Source organism: Exophiala oligosperma (assembly GCF_000835515.1).
Source record: "Exophiala oligosperma strain CBS 72588 unplaced genomic scaffold supercont1.2, whole genome shotgun sequence".
NCBI classification, from domain to species: Eukaryota; Fungi; Ascomycota; class Eurotiomycetes; order Chaetothyriales; family Herpotrichiellaceae; genus Exophiala; species Exophiala oligosperma.
Window position 1 is genome coordinate 2,913,967 of NW_015622819.1, and position 14,901 is coordinate 2,928,867.

The 14,901-nt window shown below is 51.2% G+C and overlaps 4 protein-coding genes across 4 annotated transcripts; 3 read left to right on the plus strand and 1 right to left on the minus strand.

The window, feature by feature from the left end:
• Window positions 1-615: 615 nt before the first annotated feature.
• PV06_02463 (uncharacterized protein) lies at window positions 616-5,587 on the plus strand. The gene has a single exon (XM_016403150.1). It carries the CDS (start codon window positions 952-954, stop codon window positions 5,389-5,391), a length of 4,440 nt encoding a protein of 1,479 aa, XP_016267047.1. The 5' UTR covers window positions 616-951; the 3' UTR covers window positions 5,392-5,587.
• Window positions 5,588-8,857: 3,270 nt separating this feature from the next.
• On the minus strand, window positions 8,858-11,010 carry PV06_02464 (uncharacterized protein). Its single transcript, XM_016403151.1, has 2 exons — window positions 10,625-11,010; window positions 8,858-10,568 (listed from the first exon to the last, which is right to left on the minus strand). Exons 1-2 carry the CDS (start codon window positions 10,719-10,721, stop codon window positions 10,018-10,020), a joined length of 648 nt encoding a protein of 215 aa, XP_016267048.1. The 5' UTR covers window positions 10,722-11,010; the 3' UTR covers window positions 8,858-10,017.
• On the plus strand, window positions 9,096-9,933 carry PV06_02465 (uncharacterized protein; the record flags this gene model as incomplete). The annotated part of the gene is made up of 2 exons (XM_016403152.1): window positions 9,096-9,536; window positions 9,586-9,933. 2 exons carry the CDS (start codon window positions 9,096-9,098, stop codon window positions 9,931-9,933), a joined length of 789 nt encoding a protein of 262 aa, XP_016267049.1.
• A 934-nt stretch (window positions 11,011-11,944) lies between the features above and the next one.
• Window positions 11,945-14,233, plus strand: PV06_02466 (uncharacterized protein; the record flags this gene model as incomplete). Its single annotated transcript, XM_016403153.1, has 1 exon — window positions 11,945-14,233. One exon carries the CDS (start codon window positions 11,945-11,947, stop codon window positions 14,231-14,233), a length of 2,289 nt encoding a protein of 762 aa, XP_016267050.1.
• Window positions 14,234-14,901: the final 668 nt, after the last annotated feature.

The window sequence follows — 14,901 nt, forward strand, 5'->3', positions numbered from 1 at the left end:
GCAAGCTGGGCTAGAGAAGAATCGTAAGTTCCTGCTAGGAGGCACGTATTCAGGCCATGACCTGATCAGAACAGGAAAAATTCAAAGCTCTAGGTTTTGCATGGGTATGCCTTGCTCTCAGTTACACGCTCCGGTATGCAGCTGCAGCTGTTTACGCGGCTGGATTAGGAACTGCGAGACATCCACTGGTTGCCCACATCCAACTAACGCGGCGAATCTTTGGCTAGGTGGAAAAAGCATGGTCGATCTGGCGGGGTGATTGTTGTCGGTGTCTGTGCTGGCCTGCATTGTGACGCCACATGGCAGGTTACCGTTGGTCAAGATCGATCTGTTCCTCGCGGGTGATGTTGGTACAGTACGTGTAGGATCTTGGAAAAGTCCGTAGTAATGACACTCTGCTCAGGTGTTTTTCTTCGATCGTAACAGCGGTCAAGCAAAGATGCATGCGGTCGGATGTAGGCCTGATTAAGTGTCCGTATTACATTAGTTGTTGATGGGGACGAAAGTGAAAGTCGCGTGCGCTTGTTTGGCAACAAAGCCGAAGAATTGCCCGGTACCGCAGTCAGTCTAAACACCACAGAATCGACAGTGTTACCAGTCAATATGATATTAACTACCTCAGCCAAGCCAATTTTCTCTACATTGCCCATTTATTCCCTATACAATGCTTCTCTGTAATTGTCACCGTCCTTCTTGACCCCATTGTCTCATTGCCCGATTGTCTTGAGCTGTCTTACTCGCCGAAGCAGTCGTCCTCAGGATCCTCCGTCTCCCCTTGATGCCGCCGAACCAGTCGCAGTGCAAACCCACCTGCGGTACCTTGCGTTGGTCACTCTGCACACATCCAATCAACCCTGATCGACAATACCACTGCAGATAAGCGAGCCATATGATGATCAGCCATAAAAGCCGGTGGACTTCCTGATTCTCATCACCACCATTCCTCTCAAGATGCCTGCTCGCACCGCCGAACCCCACGACGATGTTCCCACCGCGAGACAAGTCGAGGGTTTGGGCCTCAAGGCCAAAACACCCAAACCTCCCGGCAGCCCTACCAAGAAAGAGGAGAGGACCAAGGCACAAGATGTAGCCGAGCTGAAGGACTACCAGTTGGGAGACTGCTTGGGTAAGGGCGCATTCGGTTCCGTCTACCGTGCTCTGAACTGGGGCACCGGCGAAACGGTTGCGGTGAAGCAGATCAAGTTGGCAGATTTGCCTAAGAGCGAACTGAGGGTCATCATGTTGGAAATCGACTTACTCAAGAACCTCGACCACCCCAACATTGTCAAGTACCATGGCTCGGTCAAGACCCCCGACACTCTGAACATTATATTGGAATACTGCGAAAATGGTTCACTGCACTCCATTTCGAAGAACTTTGGTCGATTTCCCGAGAACCTGGTGGGACTTTACATGTCGCAAGTGCTTCAAGGGTTGGTCTATTTGCACGAGCAGGGCGTCATACATCGGGATATCAAGGGAGCCAACATTCTTACCACAAAGCAGGGCCTGGTCAAATTGGCCGACTTCGGCGTCGCCAGTCGCACGACCGGGCTACACGAGTCCAGCGTTGTCGGCACTCCCTACTGGATGGCACCTGAGGTGATTGAATTAACGGGTGCAACTACGGCTTCGGATATATGGAGCTTGGGGTGTACGGTGATTGAGCTGCTGGACGGCAAACCACCATACCACACACTTCAGCCCATGCCGGCCTTGTTTCGAATAGTCAATGATGACCATCCGCCACTTCCCCAAGGCGCCTCGCCCGGAGTGCTGGACTTCCTAATGCAGTGTTTTCAGAAAGATCCAAATCTGCGGGTGTCGGCCAAAAAGCTATTGAAACATCCATGGATCGTGAATGCGAGAAGAACAGGTTCAGACAAACCAAAAAATGCCACGGAATATACCGAAGCAGTCAAAAGTGTGCAGGAATGGAACGAAGCCCTGAGAGATTCTCCCAACAGCAACTCGATACGAAAAAATTCCAATGCGTCAACAGCTAGCCCTATCCCGGCACCGAAAGACCTTCTTCGACCCATGAGGAACCAGGTCAAGTCGCCTGCTCCTGCGTTCAATAGAGAGGATACCACGATGCGTTTCCGCTCTTTGGAGGATGATGATAATTGGGATAACGATTTCGTTACTGCTATATCCCCGAGCACCTTTGAACTGCCGCATCTGCGACCTCATGATAACTTTGGGGGCTTGCTATCGTCTGACAAGCTGAAGGCTTTCGCTTCCCTGGAAAATGGTGCCGGTAAGGAGAACGAAAGTGTCTTTGAAGACCAGGATTCCACATTGAAAGCGTCTTCGTTAGTAGGGAGCGAAGGCTACAGAACGGTACGACCAGCTCCGCCGAAGAAGACCGAGAAGGGTCATGCTCGTCACAAGTCTGAAGCACCCAAACCCAGAACAAAGCCATCTCCGACACCACGCAAAGCTTCATTGCCGTCCGCTCGCCAGACCACCAACCTCTCGAGGAGTAAACCTCCTCCGCCGAAGTTGACTGCAGATGAACCTCCCACTCGTCGTTACCGAGAAGACTCTGTCGAAGATTTCTCGGACCTGATCAACGGTAACGAACTGACTTTGGATACAAAGCTGGGCATGATGCGCTTACACGGCGAGGGTCCCTCAAAGATTTTGAATTCGCCAAGCGTGACCGACTTGATGCAAAGTATGAGGCCGGCAAAACCTGGCGGGAGTCTCAGAAGGCCTTCGGCTCCTCGCAACAAATTGTCAATGCGAAGAACTAGGTCTTCCATTGAGATACAGCGGTTTGCCGAAAACGAAGAGGATGAAGACTTCTCAGATGTCTTTGCTCATACAAGTTCTGTTTTCCAAAAGCCCGACAGCGAGGACGGCTCCGAGCTAATGCTAAATTCGAAGATATCGAATCTATCTTGGCTGCCAGACGCCGAAGACGAAGACGATCCATTTGCACAGCTGGAAGAAGGGTTACCGGAAGTCGACCTCGAATCCAACATAGCTCGAGACAAGCATGCCCGTCTTCGGACAGATGTCGAGGCATTAGTAGGTCAATTGAAGGTCATGCAAGATGATGATGCACTACTACAGATATCTGAAGATCTCATGAATTTCTTCGACCTATTCTCAGATACGAAGAGCGTGATTGTCAGTGCCCATGGCGTACTTCCGATTCTGGAAATTCTCGAGGACTGTACGCGGCTGGACGTCGTCCTCAATCTCCTCAAGATCGTCAATGCACTCATTTTCAACGATGAAGATGTCCAGGAGAATCTATGCTTTGTTGGTGGTATTCCCAAAATTAACAAGTTTGCTTCGAAGAAATTCCCTAGAGAGATACGGCTTGAAGCGGCGGCCTTTGTCCGACAAATGTATCAAACATCGACCCTGATTCTCCAAATGTTTGTGAGTGCTGGAGGCCTAACAGTGCTGGTTGACTTTCTGGAAGATGACTACGACGATGACCGAGAGCTGGTCCTGATTGGTGTCAACGGCATATGGAGCGTCTTCGAATTGCAAGGGTCAACTCCAAGAAACGACTTTTGTAGGATCTTATCCCGCAATTCGGTTCTGGAACCTTTGTCCCTGGTCCTGAACAGAGTCTTGATGGAGCCATCCGAATCTGGCGATCAGAAGGAATTGGCAGACCTGTGCGAAGGTCGTATTGCCAGCATCTTCTTTGTGTTCTCGCAGGCCGAGAACTATGTCAAAGAGCTTGTTGCAGAACGTACGGTACTCCATCGAGTCCTTAAGAACCTCAAACGCATGTCGCCGTCTCACCAGGTCACCATGTTAAAATTTATCAAGAACTTGTCGATGCTGTCCAACACGCTGGATGCTCTTCACAACTCGAATGCAATTGACGTCTTGTCCGAGCTGTTGAGCAACAGTATGAACAAGCCACATTTTAGGGAGATGTCGAACCAGATCTTGAACACCATATACAATCTCTGCCGACTGTCCAAACGACGGCAAGAGGACGCTGCATTGGTGGGCATCATCCCTATTCTCATCAAAATCGTCAAGCAGGAAAAGACGCCAGTGAAGGAGTTTGCGCTACCGATCCTGTGTGATATGGCTCATTCTACGCGAGCCGCGAGACGAGAACTTTGGCAGAACAAGGGCCTGGCGTTCTATGTGTCGTTGCTGTCCGACCCATACTGGCAGGTCACAGCCCTCGATGCTATTTTCACATGGTTGCAAGAAGAAACTGCCAGAGTTGAAGACCACTTGCTCGAGAACCAGAACTTTGCGACCGCGATCATCGCTGCCCTGACAAGCAGCAAATCCACCTCATTCGAGAACCTCTTGGAGCCCCTGCAGAAGCTGCTGCGGCTGTCACCGCCTCTTGCTGCGTCCATGGCCCGAAGTCCTCCTCTGTTCGATACCCTCGGCCAGAAGTTGAGCCACAATAAACCTGCCATCCGTCTAAATCTGCTCCGCATCATCGGTAGTATCTGCGACTCGACCGAAGAAGGCTGTTTCCTGCTTGACCAATACGGTCTGTATGACGTTGTCCGAGAGTTGTCGTACTCGGACTCTGCAGTTCTCGTGCGCAGCATGGCAGGAGACCTCATCCGGTCATGTGAAGAAAGTGATAACGTCAGCATCAAAAGTGGCCAGGGGGCCTCTGTGGCGCCCACCGCCGGTCGACGAAAACACCCAGGCTTTCAAAGACGAACGAGCTCGACAACTCCGCCGCACCTACTGGAACGTCAGATGAGCATGCCGACGTCACCCCAGCTGGGCCGCTCCGAACGGGCAAGCATGAACATGTACGATCCTCCAGGCGCTCAAACACCCAGACGGCAACGTAATGGTGTTTATGTCAATGGCACGAGTGTGATGCGACCAGCCAGCCGAGACGGATCTACGTATGTGAGGGAGAACTCCCCTGCGTTTGCCATGCCGAGCCTCACGCGGGCCAACACTGCGAGCGCCGTTTCGGAAGTGAACATCAACAAGAGCCGCTTGCCACGACAGTCGACCATCGGCACCGGCATCGCCACTGGCCAACATCGCCTGTCTAGACAGAGCACACGAGAGAGCATGGTGGGGTCGATGCGCAATTCCGCGTCGACGTCAAGCTCTGCCGAAAAGGAAACAACAACCTCTCGCTCGCAACATCACAGTAACAGCAGCGCAAGCGGGACACCCATCACCCTCACGCCGGTGGCCGAGGCTAGGATGCGAAGAGAAGCTCGTCACGCACATTCGAGTAGTTTGAGCAGTAGTAACGGGAACAATGGTTTTGTGAGACTTGGCCCGAGACAACAACAAGGCGGCGCCGGTGCCGGTTCTGGCACAGGTTCTGGGAATGGTCCCGGTCAGGTCGAAGTCACTATAAACAGGAGGACGACGGCGAGGAGACAGAACCTAAGTGATGATCGGTGGGGTTAAAAGAAAAAGACTTTGTTCCTTGCTGCCCTTTACGTACCTACCTCTTGAAAAACACCTTGGACTTCCTAGCGGGACCTTGGTTTTTTTTTCCCCGCGAAGAGATGTGCAAGACCAAGACAAGACAAGACCTGGAAGACAACGTATGGAGTGAGATGACACTCGAAGTGATGTAATAACATGCTGAAGTATAGTAGTATACGATTCTTCCTTTTTGTTTGTCCTTTGTTTTGTGATGTAGATGTTTTGTCAGCTTCTCAGGGAAAAGAGAGAGTGTGTGTATAGGTATGTATGTGTGGTTGTGTGTTTCGTCATCGATGCGACTACGGCCGCAACAGCTTTTACGAAATTACCCAGTACGCGGCCAAAGTGAAAGAGGACGAAGTGATCGAGAAAGATATGCACCTAACCTCCTACTGGTACTGGTACTGGTACTGGTAGGGATATGGATGTGGACGACGTTTTTCGTGTTTCACTTTTTTTTCCCTTGTCGACTTTTCTTCGTCCGAGAAACGGCCGGGCGGCCAGTCCAGGTCAAAATAGTATTGATTACAAATTGTGTTGTGTTCTTTTTTTTTGGACTTACTGTATCTACCTTGAACCTACCTAGGTAGGTCATAATACGGAGTACCTCACTACCTGTACCTGCGATACCTGGTCAAAGGTGGATCGAGTACAGTACTGGTATCTCCATCCCTCCAACGATCCTCAGGAATGTTGTACGTATGAAAAGGAGGGAGTACCGCGTACGTACTGGTTGGTGCTCGTACGAGTGACACTCACAAAGCAAGAAGTCACACCCTCGCACTTGCGCAAGTCCCAAAGATCTACTGTGAGGTAAGCTACCTCAGGTTTGGGAAGATATCGTCGGTACTTTGTGACGTTCTGGCCGATGCGTGTTGTGGTTATCATCCGCGGGCCGTGGCATGGAACCCAGGGGGAGCGTCATTGAAAAAAATACTGCCACCACCAAATTATATCCCATAAACTGTCATACCAGGTAAGACAGGTATCCATAAAAATGAGTGGGATCCCTGGAATATGGATCGTTACGGAGTTCCTCGTCCGAGATCTTCGCGCCGCACCCCCCGTCCTCGTTACCGGGAAAGGTGTATGATATCACGGACCAGGGACACGGACCAAAGGCCCTTGATGGTATCGACCCTGGCCAAAATTTTTATATATCTGGGTCTTTGAGAAAGTTTTCGTGTGTCCAGGCGTCACCCTTTCATGACGAATTTGCTCCGAGGCTTTTCAACTCACCGCCGAAACAAGGACCAATACCGTTGTCCATCGTACGCAATGATTCGTGACCGTGATTGTTGGACGCGAACTCCATCGTCCCAAGACACAGATAAGAGCCACATGGTGACCAGGCGAAGTGGAGAAATCTTTTTTGGAAGCTGTGGTGACATATCCCGGAAAACGTGGGCATCTAATAAATCCGGTACCATCCTGAAGCCTTCAGACATGATTCATCAAAGTCCGCAATCGCCGCTCAAAGAAGATGAGAGAAAGAGAATATGAAATCTTCTTCGTGTGGCGGTGAGTAGATATGATCCTTCGTGACCCAGATAAGACTTCTTCTTTTCGCTCTTCAATTTTTCTCGCATCATAATCACACTTTGTAGACACCCACTTCTGACTTCTTTGCCGTTCACCATGTCCGCGGATTACAAGTTTCAAGGATGGCTGGGCCTTGACGCAGAGTCTGTCAATGGCAAGATGGTGTGGAAGGAGTACGAACCAAAGCCGTTCGAGGAGACAGACGTCGACATCAAGATCACCCATTCCGGCGTATGCGGGTCAGACATTCATACTCTCCGCTCTGGCTGGTACCCCAGTGACTACCCGGTCTGCGTCGGGCACGAAATCGTCGGCCATGCGGTCCGCGTTGGTTCCAAGGTCACTGACATCAAGGTCGGCGACAGAGTCGGTGTTGGCGCTCAGGCGGGAGCTTGCATGAATCAAAAGGGTGACTGTGAAGCATGCGCAGATGGCCTGCAACAACACTGCCCACACATGGTGCAGACTTACAACTCCAGGTGGCCGGATGGAAGCAAATCTTATGGTGGTTACGCCGATTACTGGAGAGGAAGTTCTGATTTCGTCATTCCAATTCCCGACGGCATACCGTCTGATGAAGCAGCGCCAATGCTTTGCGGTGGTGTAAGAATTGCCCCTTGGTGTATCTCGGTTGCACTTGTCGCTTCCCATATACTGACGGTGCTCCCCAGATCACGGCCTTTTCTCCTCTCACACAAAATGGTGCTGGGCCGGGAAAGAAAGTCGGCATCATTGGCATCGGCGGGTTAGGGCATTTTGGTATTCTCGGAGCCAAAGCTCTGGGATGCAGCAAAGTCGTCGCCATCTCCCGAACTTCGGCCAAAAAGGCCGACGCATTGAAGATGGGTGCTGATGACTTTATCGCCACGGATGAGGAAGGAGACTGGGCTACCAAGCATGCTGGTACTCTCGATATCATTGTCTCAACAGGTGAGTTCCGAGGTTGCCAGAATCAAGTAAGCTGCTGACACGACAAAAGTGTCTTCGCCAAAAATGCCACTCCAGCAATATCTTCAGCTTTTGAGATTGCAGGGGAAATTTGTCCAAGTTGGAGCACCCGAAGATGTCGTTCCCCCGATCAACATGTTCGCGTTGATTGCCAAACGGGTTTCCATCGCCGGAAGCTTGATTGGTTCCCCTCAAGATATCAAAAACATGTTGAAGTTGTTTGTTGAAAAGGGTGTGCATACGTGGAACAATAATGTCCCGATGAAAGATGCGAACAAGGCCATTGTTGATATGGACGCTGGGAAAGCCAGGTATCGTTATGTCCTCGTCAACGAGTAGAAGGGACAGTAGCTGTATGGCTTAAGGGTTAGTTTACGAGGAGTTGTAGCCATACAGAGGATTTGCCGGAGTCAACAAAACTATCAAGGTTACACATAATGACCAAAGTTCAGCAGTCTGAGATCTGGATAGATAGGTCAATGGAAATTTCCTCGTACCCGATGGATCTCGCCTAGCAGTATTCACGTCGAGTAGCATTGCAGACCAAAGATCTTCAAGTCGTGGATCTGATCGATGGTGTACAGTCGTCTCCTCCGAGTTGAGATGAATAAGACCTGTCATCTGTCTCATCGATGACAGGCACATATCATGTTAAGTCCCTGTTTGCAAGCGCCACGACAAGGTATTGAGCAGGGGGAAAAGGAGATGTGAAAACAAGGCCTCAGAAGAAGGTGCTTACGTCGTGTTGTTTTACCCTGATTTGGCCTTGACACGTGATCGGTTGATACCAGCTCCGATCGGCCAAGTATCCATTCAACTTCACTATCTCCTATATCAAGTGGCAACTAGAGATCTAGAGCTCAAGTCTTACCGACAAGATGGAAAAGCCCGAGGCCGGTACATTGACTCCTAATCTAACTCCCCTTCCCCGGCAAAGAAGCGGAGATGATTCCTGGGGTAAAACAACCGGCTTGTTTCTGACATTGAAGCCCCCATATTCTGATTATGACAAACAAATACCTAGGTACAAATATTTAATCCATTGCACATTCGGTTATTGGGAGTTTTCATGTTCTTTGGACATGATAGGTATCCTCGTAAACGCTCTAGGATTTTGGAAGAAGTCATCATAAGAGCTACCCAAGCAAGACATCCCACTCTTTATATTCTCATAGGGATTCAGCATTCTCAAAATGGTGCAAAACGCCAATGCCAGTACCGATCCTGAGCCAACAGTTGTCATTATTCCTGGCTCATTTTCGCCCGCGTATTTCTACGACAAGATCGTTGGCCAGCTCCGGGACAATGGTATCGAGGCTGCGGCGTACGACCTTCCCTCAGCCAGCCGGACACCTCCTCAACCCGCGGCCACGTTGACCGATGACGCTGCCTTCTTCCACGACGTTGCGCAGAAAATCGCCGACCAGGGCAAGGACGTCGTTTTTGTCACGCATTCTTATGGAGGCGTAGTTGGTACGGAAGCCTCGAAGGGTTTGACGAAAGCGGAGCGTAAAGCGGCCGGTAAAGAGGGTGGTCTGGTCAGAATAGTGTACGTTACTTCGGTGGTACCGCCAGTTGGAAAGTCGTTGGCCGATGTAATGGGGGACCTAGTGCCGGCGTATTTGAAGGTCGAGGTAAGATCGCCGCCACATTTGACCACGGCGAGGCTCACACGTTGGACAGGGCGAATACATGAGACACGAACCGCCCGAGGAGAGCGCACGGTTGACGTTCTCGGATCTGCCGCCAGAAGTAGGGATCGACTGGGTCAAGAAAATGCCTTTGCACTCAGCCCCGAGTTTCGCTAACAAATTGACACATCCGGGGTACAATCATGTCCCGGTGTCGTGGATATTCTGTGAGGACGATCTCATCCTGGTTCCGGAATTTCAACGGAAGTGCATCGAGATGATCGAGAAAGAGAGTGGCAACAAAGTCGATGTGTACAACCTCAAGACAGGGCATTGTCCCAACGCGAGTGCCGGGTTGGAGACAGCGATGCTCATAACTCAGGCGTTAAAGGTAGCTTGAGATTGTGACGGGAAAAAAAGTAGTGTTACTTCCGAACTAACAGGATCAGAGGAGAAGTTGTAGTGATCTCTTGCGTCGGGTGAATCAGTAAAATAGATAGCCCCATTTGGCAGAAAACTCATGACCTATTTTCCACGCAGAAGGATCCCAAGACGCCATCCGGCCGTCGACCGTGAAGCTCGTGAGACAGAACAAGTCGCCCAAGAACTCTTCTTCGTCGATGATACTGAGCAGTGTAATCATGTTATCGCGCATTTTAGGGAACGGAAATCGATCGATCCACTGCGGGTGAATGGTTGTAAGCTGCAGGGGAGTCGGGCGCAACGAATCTGGGATCTCTTCACCGAAAGGTCTCGACTTCGAGGTGAAGCTGATGGAGCATGTCAGTCCCATCATGGCGCCATTGTGGAAAAGCGCGGCGTATACAGAGGCAGGAGTGGTGGTGTGCACGCAAGTATCGGGCTTTGTTGATAGTCCGACAATCGCCTGCAAGCCGGTCGGTGATCGAGGCACTGGCGTCACCAACGATTGCAGCAACATTTCTTCGTCGGCCTCATTGTTCGACTCGGAGGTTTCGCTAGAGCCACGGTCCGGAGATGGAAGACTGATCTTTTTGGCTTCTGCTAAGCGTTTCCCTGTCGTTACCAGTCAGCGAGGCTTATGTGAAATACCTCAGCAGTTGTCAACCGACGTCGCGCCCTCTGTGCTAGTCTGTCCTGTATCTGTTTTCTCTTCCGTGGATCCTCCACGCCATACCAGTTGTTGTCCTCGATCTTGGCTCTCCCCATGACGCAGATGACAGAAACAGGTGGTCGAGTTGCAATGAGCGCGTCACTGAAGGCCAGAATCACATCAAGATGATGTTCTCACCTTCGTAGGTCTTCAGTGCACTTGGTTCTGAGGTGGTGATAGGCGACAATGACGAGAAGGTCAGTTGTATCTCGGTCTAGCGCCCAGATCAGGGTGAGTTGGGGTTGACTTGGGGGTCAATTATAGGGACCGCGGAAAGTGAGCCAGTTAAACAAAGGGATAACCGAATGGTGGCGAAGGCCACCTGAGTACCTTTTTGTTGGTAGGTAGCGACAGCCCACTGCTGAGTAATCCAAGTCCTATATAATACCATCGAGAGTCATTAATATCTGCTCAGGGCCGCCGCTTTTGATGGCCTGCTCTTAACAGCCTTGCCTCTCCCAGGTGTCCGAGCCCCAAGATCTTGGCATTTCACCCCGCGGCGGGGCTGAGAACAGGGCGGCGACACTCTCCTCCGGAAGGGGATGAGCTGGGCGTTTTACCCTTTGCCTGTCATAGCCTTCCTTGTCCTCTGTCGGTATTATCCTCGCCGACTACTCGTACCATCCTTTGTTAACCTAAGCATTGATGTTGGTAATGGAGCTATGGCTTAGATTCCGAGGAAACTACATCTTCAGGCAGGTCTCGTTACTCTGATGTCTCGATTCAAGTTTTATACGGTTGATCGAGGTACTACTGGTTTTTCCCCGGCCATTAAAACTGAGTTGCTAGCATTGACGCGCTGCAGGCCTTTTTGCCAGTGCTATCATGTTTAGGTTTGGTGAAGGCTTTCCGCTCAAACATAGCAGCTTGCAGCATGAAGCCGACCCGTCCTCTTGCCAATTCCAAGCCGGACTGGCTTGGGGAGACGCCTTCGAGCCTCCTAACTGCCCCGGATTCAACTAACGACCGATTAATTAGTGCCGGATTCTCTCGGCTACATATACTCCGTACATAACTTACCTGCAGAGTAGTCCTGGACTAGGCCTGCCCGCCTGGCCCTAAATTTCTCTCTCTCTCGTCTCTTTTTTGTACGGCCGGAGCAGTATTGCGCCGTCCCCCTGAGTATTACCCCCTTTCACGCCGCTTTATTAGCTACCCACCTACCTACCTATTCGATCTCGCCCTGCCTCGTAAATCTCATTCAACACTCCGCACTGCGAATTGTATTGGCCACTGAGTGCTATTTTCCTTCTTGTTATATCTATTGGTTCGACTAGCTATGGCCGTGAATGGCACCGGTGAGCGCAGGGCAACTCATTCCTCCAGTTCTAGCACCTGGCGTATTCCGCGAGTGCTTCGTTCCCGGCTGGGTTGTGAAACCTGTAAGACGCGACGAGTAAAATGCTCAGAAGATCGTCCGATATGCGCAAGTTGCGCCCGACTTGGACTTGATTGTGCTTACCTGTCGCAATCTCGTCCAAAGCCTCGAGGTTTAGCTGTGGCGACACCTGACAAGGAGGTGCCTACGACCTCGTCTAGGGCTCGTGAGTTGACTTCGACCCTTCCTAGACACGAAGATGCATCCCATCAGGAGCCCAACTTGAGCCTTGTAAGCCTGGCCACAGAGGGCGGGCGGGATAATGCCTATCTGGACAACTTTTCTGGCGATACCTTCCACCTAATCAATGCTACCGCGGAGTTCAATGACCAATCCCGAGATTTGGGGTGGCCTCATGGTGACCTCATGCAGATGAATTACGATGGCTCTATCCCACTCAGTCCATTGTGGGAGGGATACGGCTTTAACGCTCCAATGTGGGAAAGTACATCTGCAGACCTGATACCTTCCGCCGTAGCAGCGGCAGCAGACTTCAATTCCGTTGATGGGAACTTGGAGCATACTACAGGTTTCATGGTCGGTGCCGACACAAGCCGCCAGGAGCAGCCAGAGAACGATGACGGGAATAATCAACCGCACGGAACCACGCAGCCAACGGGAAGGTCTTACAGCGGCCAGCAGGAGGACGACTGCTTCGGACAGGGTTTCGAGGGAGACACGGATTTCAGTACTCAGGCTTCTTCATCGCCTCAGTGGGCGCGTAACGACCACATCCGAACCAACGATGCCGAAACCAGGCACCTTCTCTCTCTCTTCCAGTCAATTGTCCAGCCACCGGCGTCGATACTTATTGGAGGTTTGCGAAAATGGCGCCGCCTCCAGCACTATCTTGTTAGGCTCGGTTCTCAGTGCAACCTTGTTTTCGACAGCCTGGTATGCGTTATAGAGTTTTTGTTCATCGACGAGATCTGTCAGAGTGCGGGACAGAGTCGAGAGACGCGTCTCAGCTATATTATGGACCGACGTCAATCGCTTCTTATCGCGCTTCGTGCCTGGGTCACGGACACCCAACAACCCACTCCTTCAACGCACGAACAGCAGCTGGGCGCTCTCTTCTTGCTGGCGTGGTTAGAGGCTATGAAAGACCAAGATGCACACAGCACTCCATTTCCAAAGGATCTAGCTGATGCCATCCTTGTCAAGGATACGGATTGGAACCGGTCCTCGAGGGTGTTACTATCGTGGCTTTGGTCACTAGACAGCAAAGCCACGCATTTGACTGGCGAGCGTCGGCTGTTCTCTGAGCAAGCTCTGCTCGTCCTAGCTCGCCATCCCTATCAAGTAGTCATCTCTCAGGCTGAAGACAACGACGAAGATATAGAGAACGAAGCCCTGGAATCGACTGGTGCTTCCAAACGTATGCCTTCCAAATCATACGAGGTTGTTCAAGGCCGGAGGATCGATTTGCAGCCCAAATCATCGCTGACAAGCTCCCACATTAAGCAGATCATGCTGCACTCGCTGCTTCAGCCTGCCATCGAATGGTACATGGACACGCAAGCTTTCTGTCGGAAGATAAGCTCCCATGATCGGCATCACCGACCCCGAGGCACCCCCGACGATGAGTTTGCCGTTATTGTGGCCAGCAAACAGTTAGAGGAACAACTGTGGGAGATCTGGGACCAAAGACCTGCCATGATATCTCTCAGCAAGGACCAATTATGCAGCATGCTACCGACCGATCTTGCGTTGAGATTACATGAGGTTTATAGCGTGCATCTTGCATGCTACTGGGTTCTCTTCGTCTACCTTCATCGGGTAGTGTGGTGGAACCTCCCGCACTCGGCAACAACAACATCCGCGCTCAATCGAGTCTGGGAACTTTTTCAGCAGTGCTACGGCGAAGAGATCGATGGGTCGAAGATCGTACATCCCGGCTTGCTCTGGCAGGTTTTCTTGTTTGGCTCGGAGTGCACTGACGAAACCCACCGGACGTGGAGTGTCCAACAGCTCGAGGGCTTAGCATCCTCAAAAATGGTGTTACAGACTCAAACGGGCAATTCTGATGGCCTGCCATCTTTCAAGATGAGTGCAGGTGTGACTCGGAATGCCAAAAGAGCACTACTACTCCTGAAAGAGCTAATTCGGCGACAGCAAAAGACCAAGGTCCGCGTTGATGACAGGACCCTGTCGATGGAAATGTTTGGATGCTACTTTTCTCTGGTTTAGAAGTCTACTGGGTACTAATACTCAAGAGAATTGCATGCGTGGCCACTATCATCAAAAAGCTTCAACAACTGATCGCTATATGGTTTCTGTTTCTTGCCAATTTGAAATCTCTACAACTTTGATCCACCATCCGAGGCAGCAACCACCCAAGGTAACGTCGCCACTGCATAAGGCGAGAAATCAGCCTTTTGAGCTCTCACGCGGTCCCAGTCACGTCGAGTGATTGGGCGTGCCTCTTCAGCTGGATTATATCCAAGCCTGTCACGCCCATCAGCCTCTGGTCTGGTTGTACCAGGCTCGGGTGCTTCACGTCCATCGTGCCTGCGGTATATTGTCACCACTGTTGCCCCTCCTAGACCCATGTTGTGTGCCATACAATATTTTGTGGATGACACCGCCCGTTTCTTGGTCCAACCTCTTAGATGCCATACTAGCTCGGCGCACTGAGCCAAGCCAGTGGCTCCAAGAGGATGTCCTTTGGAAATTAGCCCTCCACTGGGGTTCACCAGCCAGTTGCGCATGCCAACTGCGCTTGACTGATCGCGATGATATGTGAGCTTCCCATCTTCCACCAACTTCCAGCCATATCCATGGGTCGCCAGTCCTAGGTCTTCCATGGCGCACATTTGGTTTGTGGTGAAGCAATCATGGAGCTCTATCACGGAAAT

What these genes read in the sequence shown, in the direction of transcription:
- PV06_02464 (XM_016403151.1), bottom strand. Translation starts at nt 10,721, where the DNA reads ATGGGGAGAGCCAAGATCGAGGACAACAACTGGTATGGCGTGGAGGAT. An exon ending in ACTAGCACAGAGGGCGCGAC is followed by an intron (nt 10,569 to 10,624) that starts GTCGGTTGACAA and finishes TGGTAACGACAG; the next exon opens with GGAAACGCTTAGCAGAAGCC.
- PV06_02463 (XM_016403150.1), top strand. Translation starts at nt 952, where the DNA reads ATGCCTGCTCGCACCGCCGAACCCCACGACGATGTTCCCACCGCGAGA.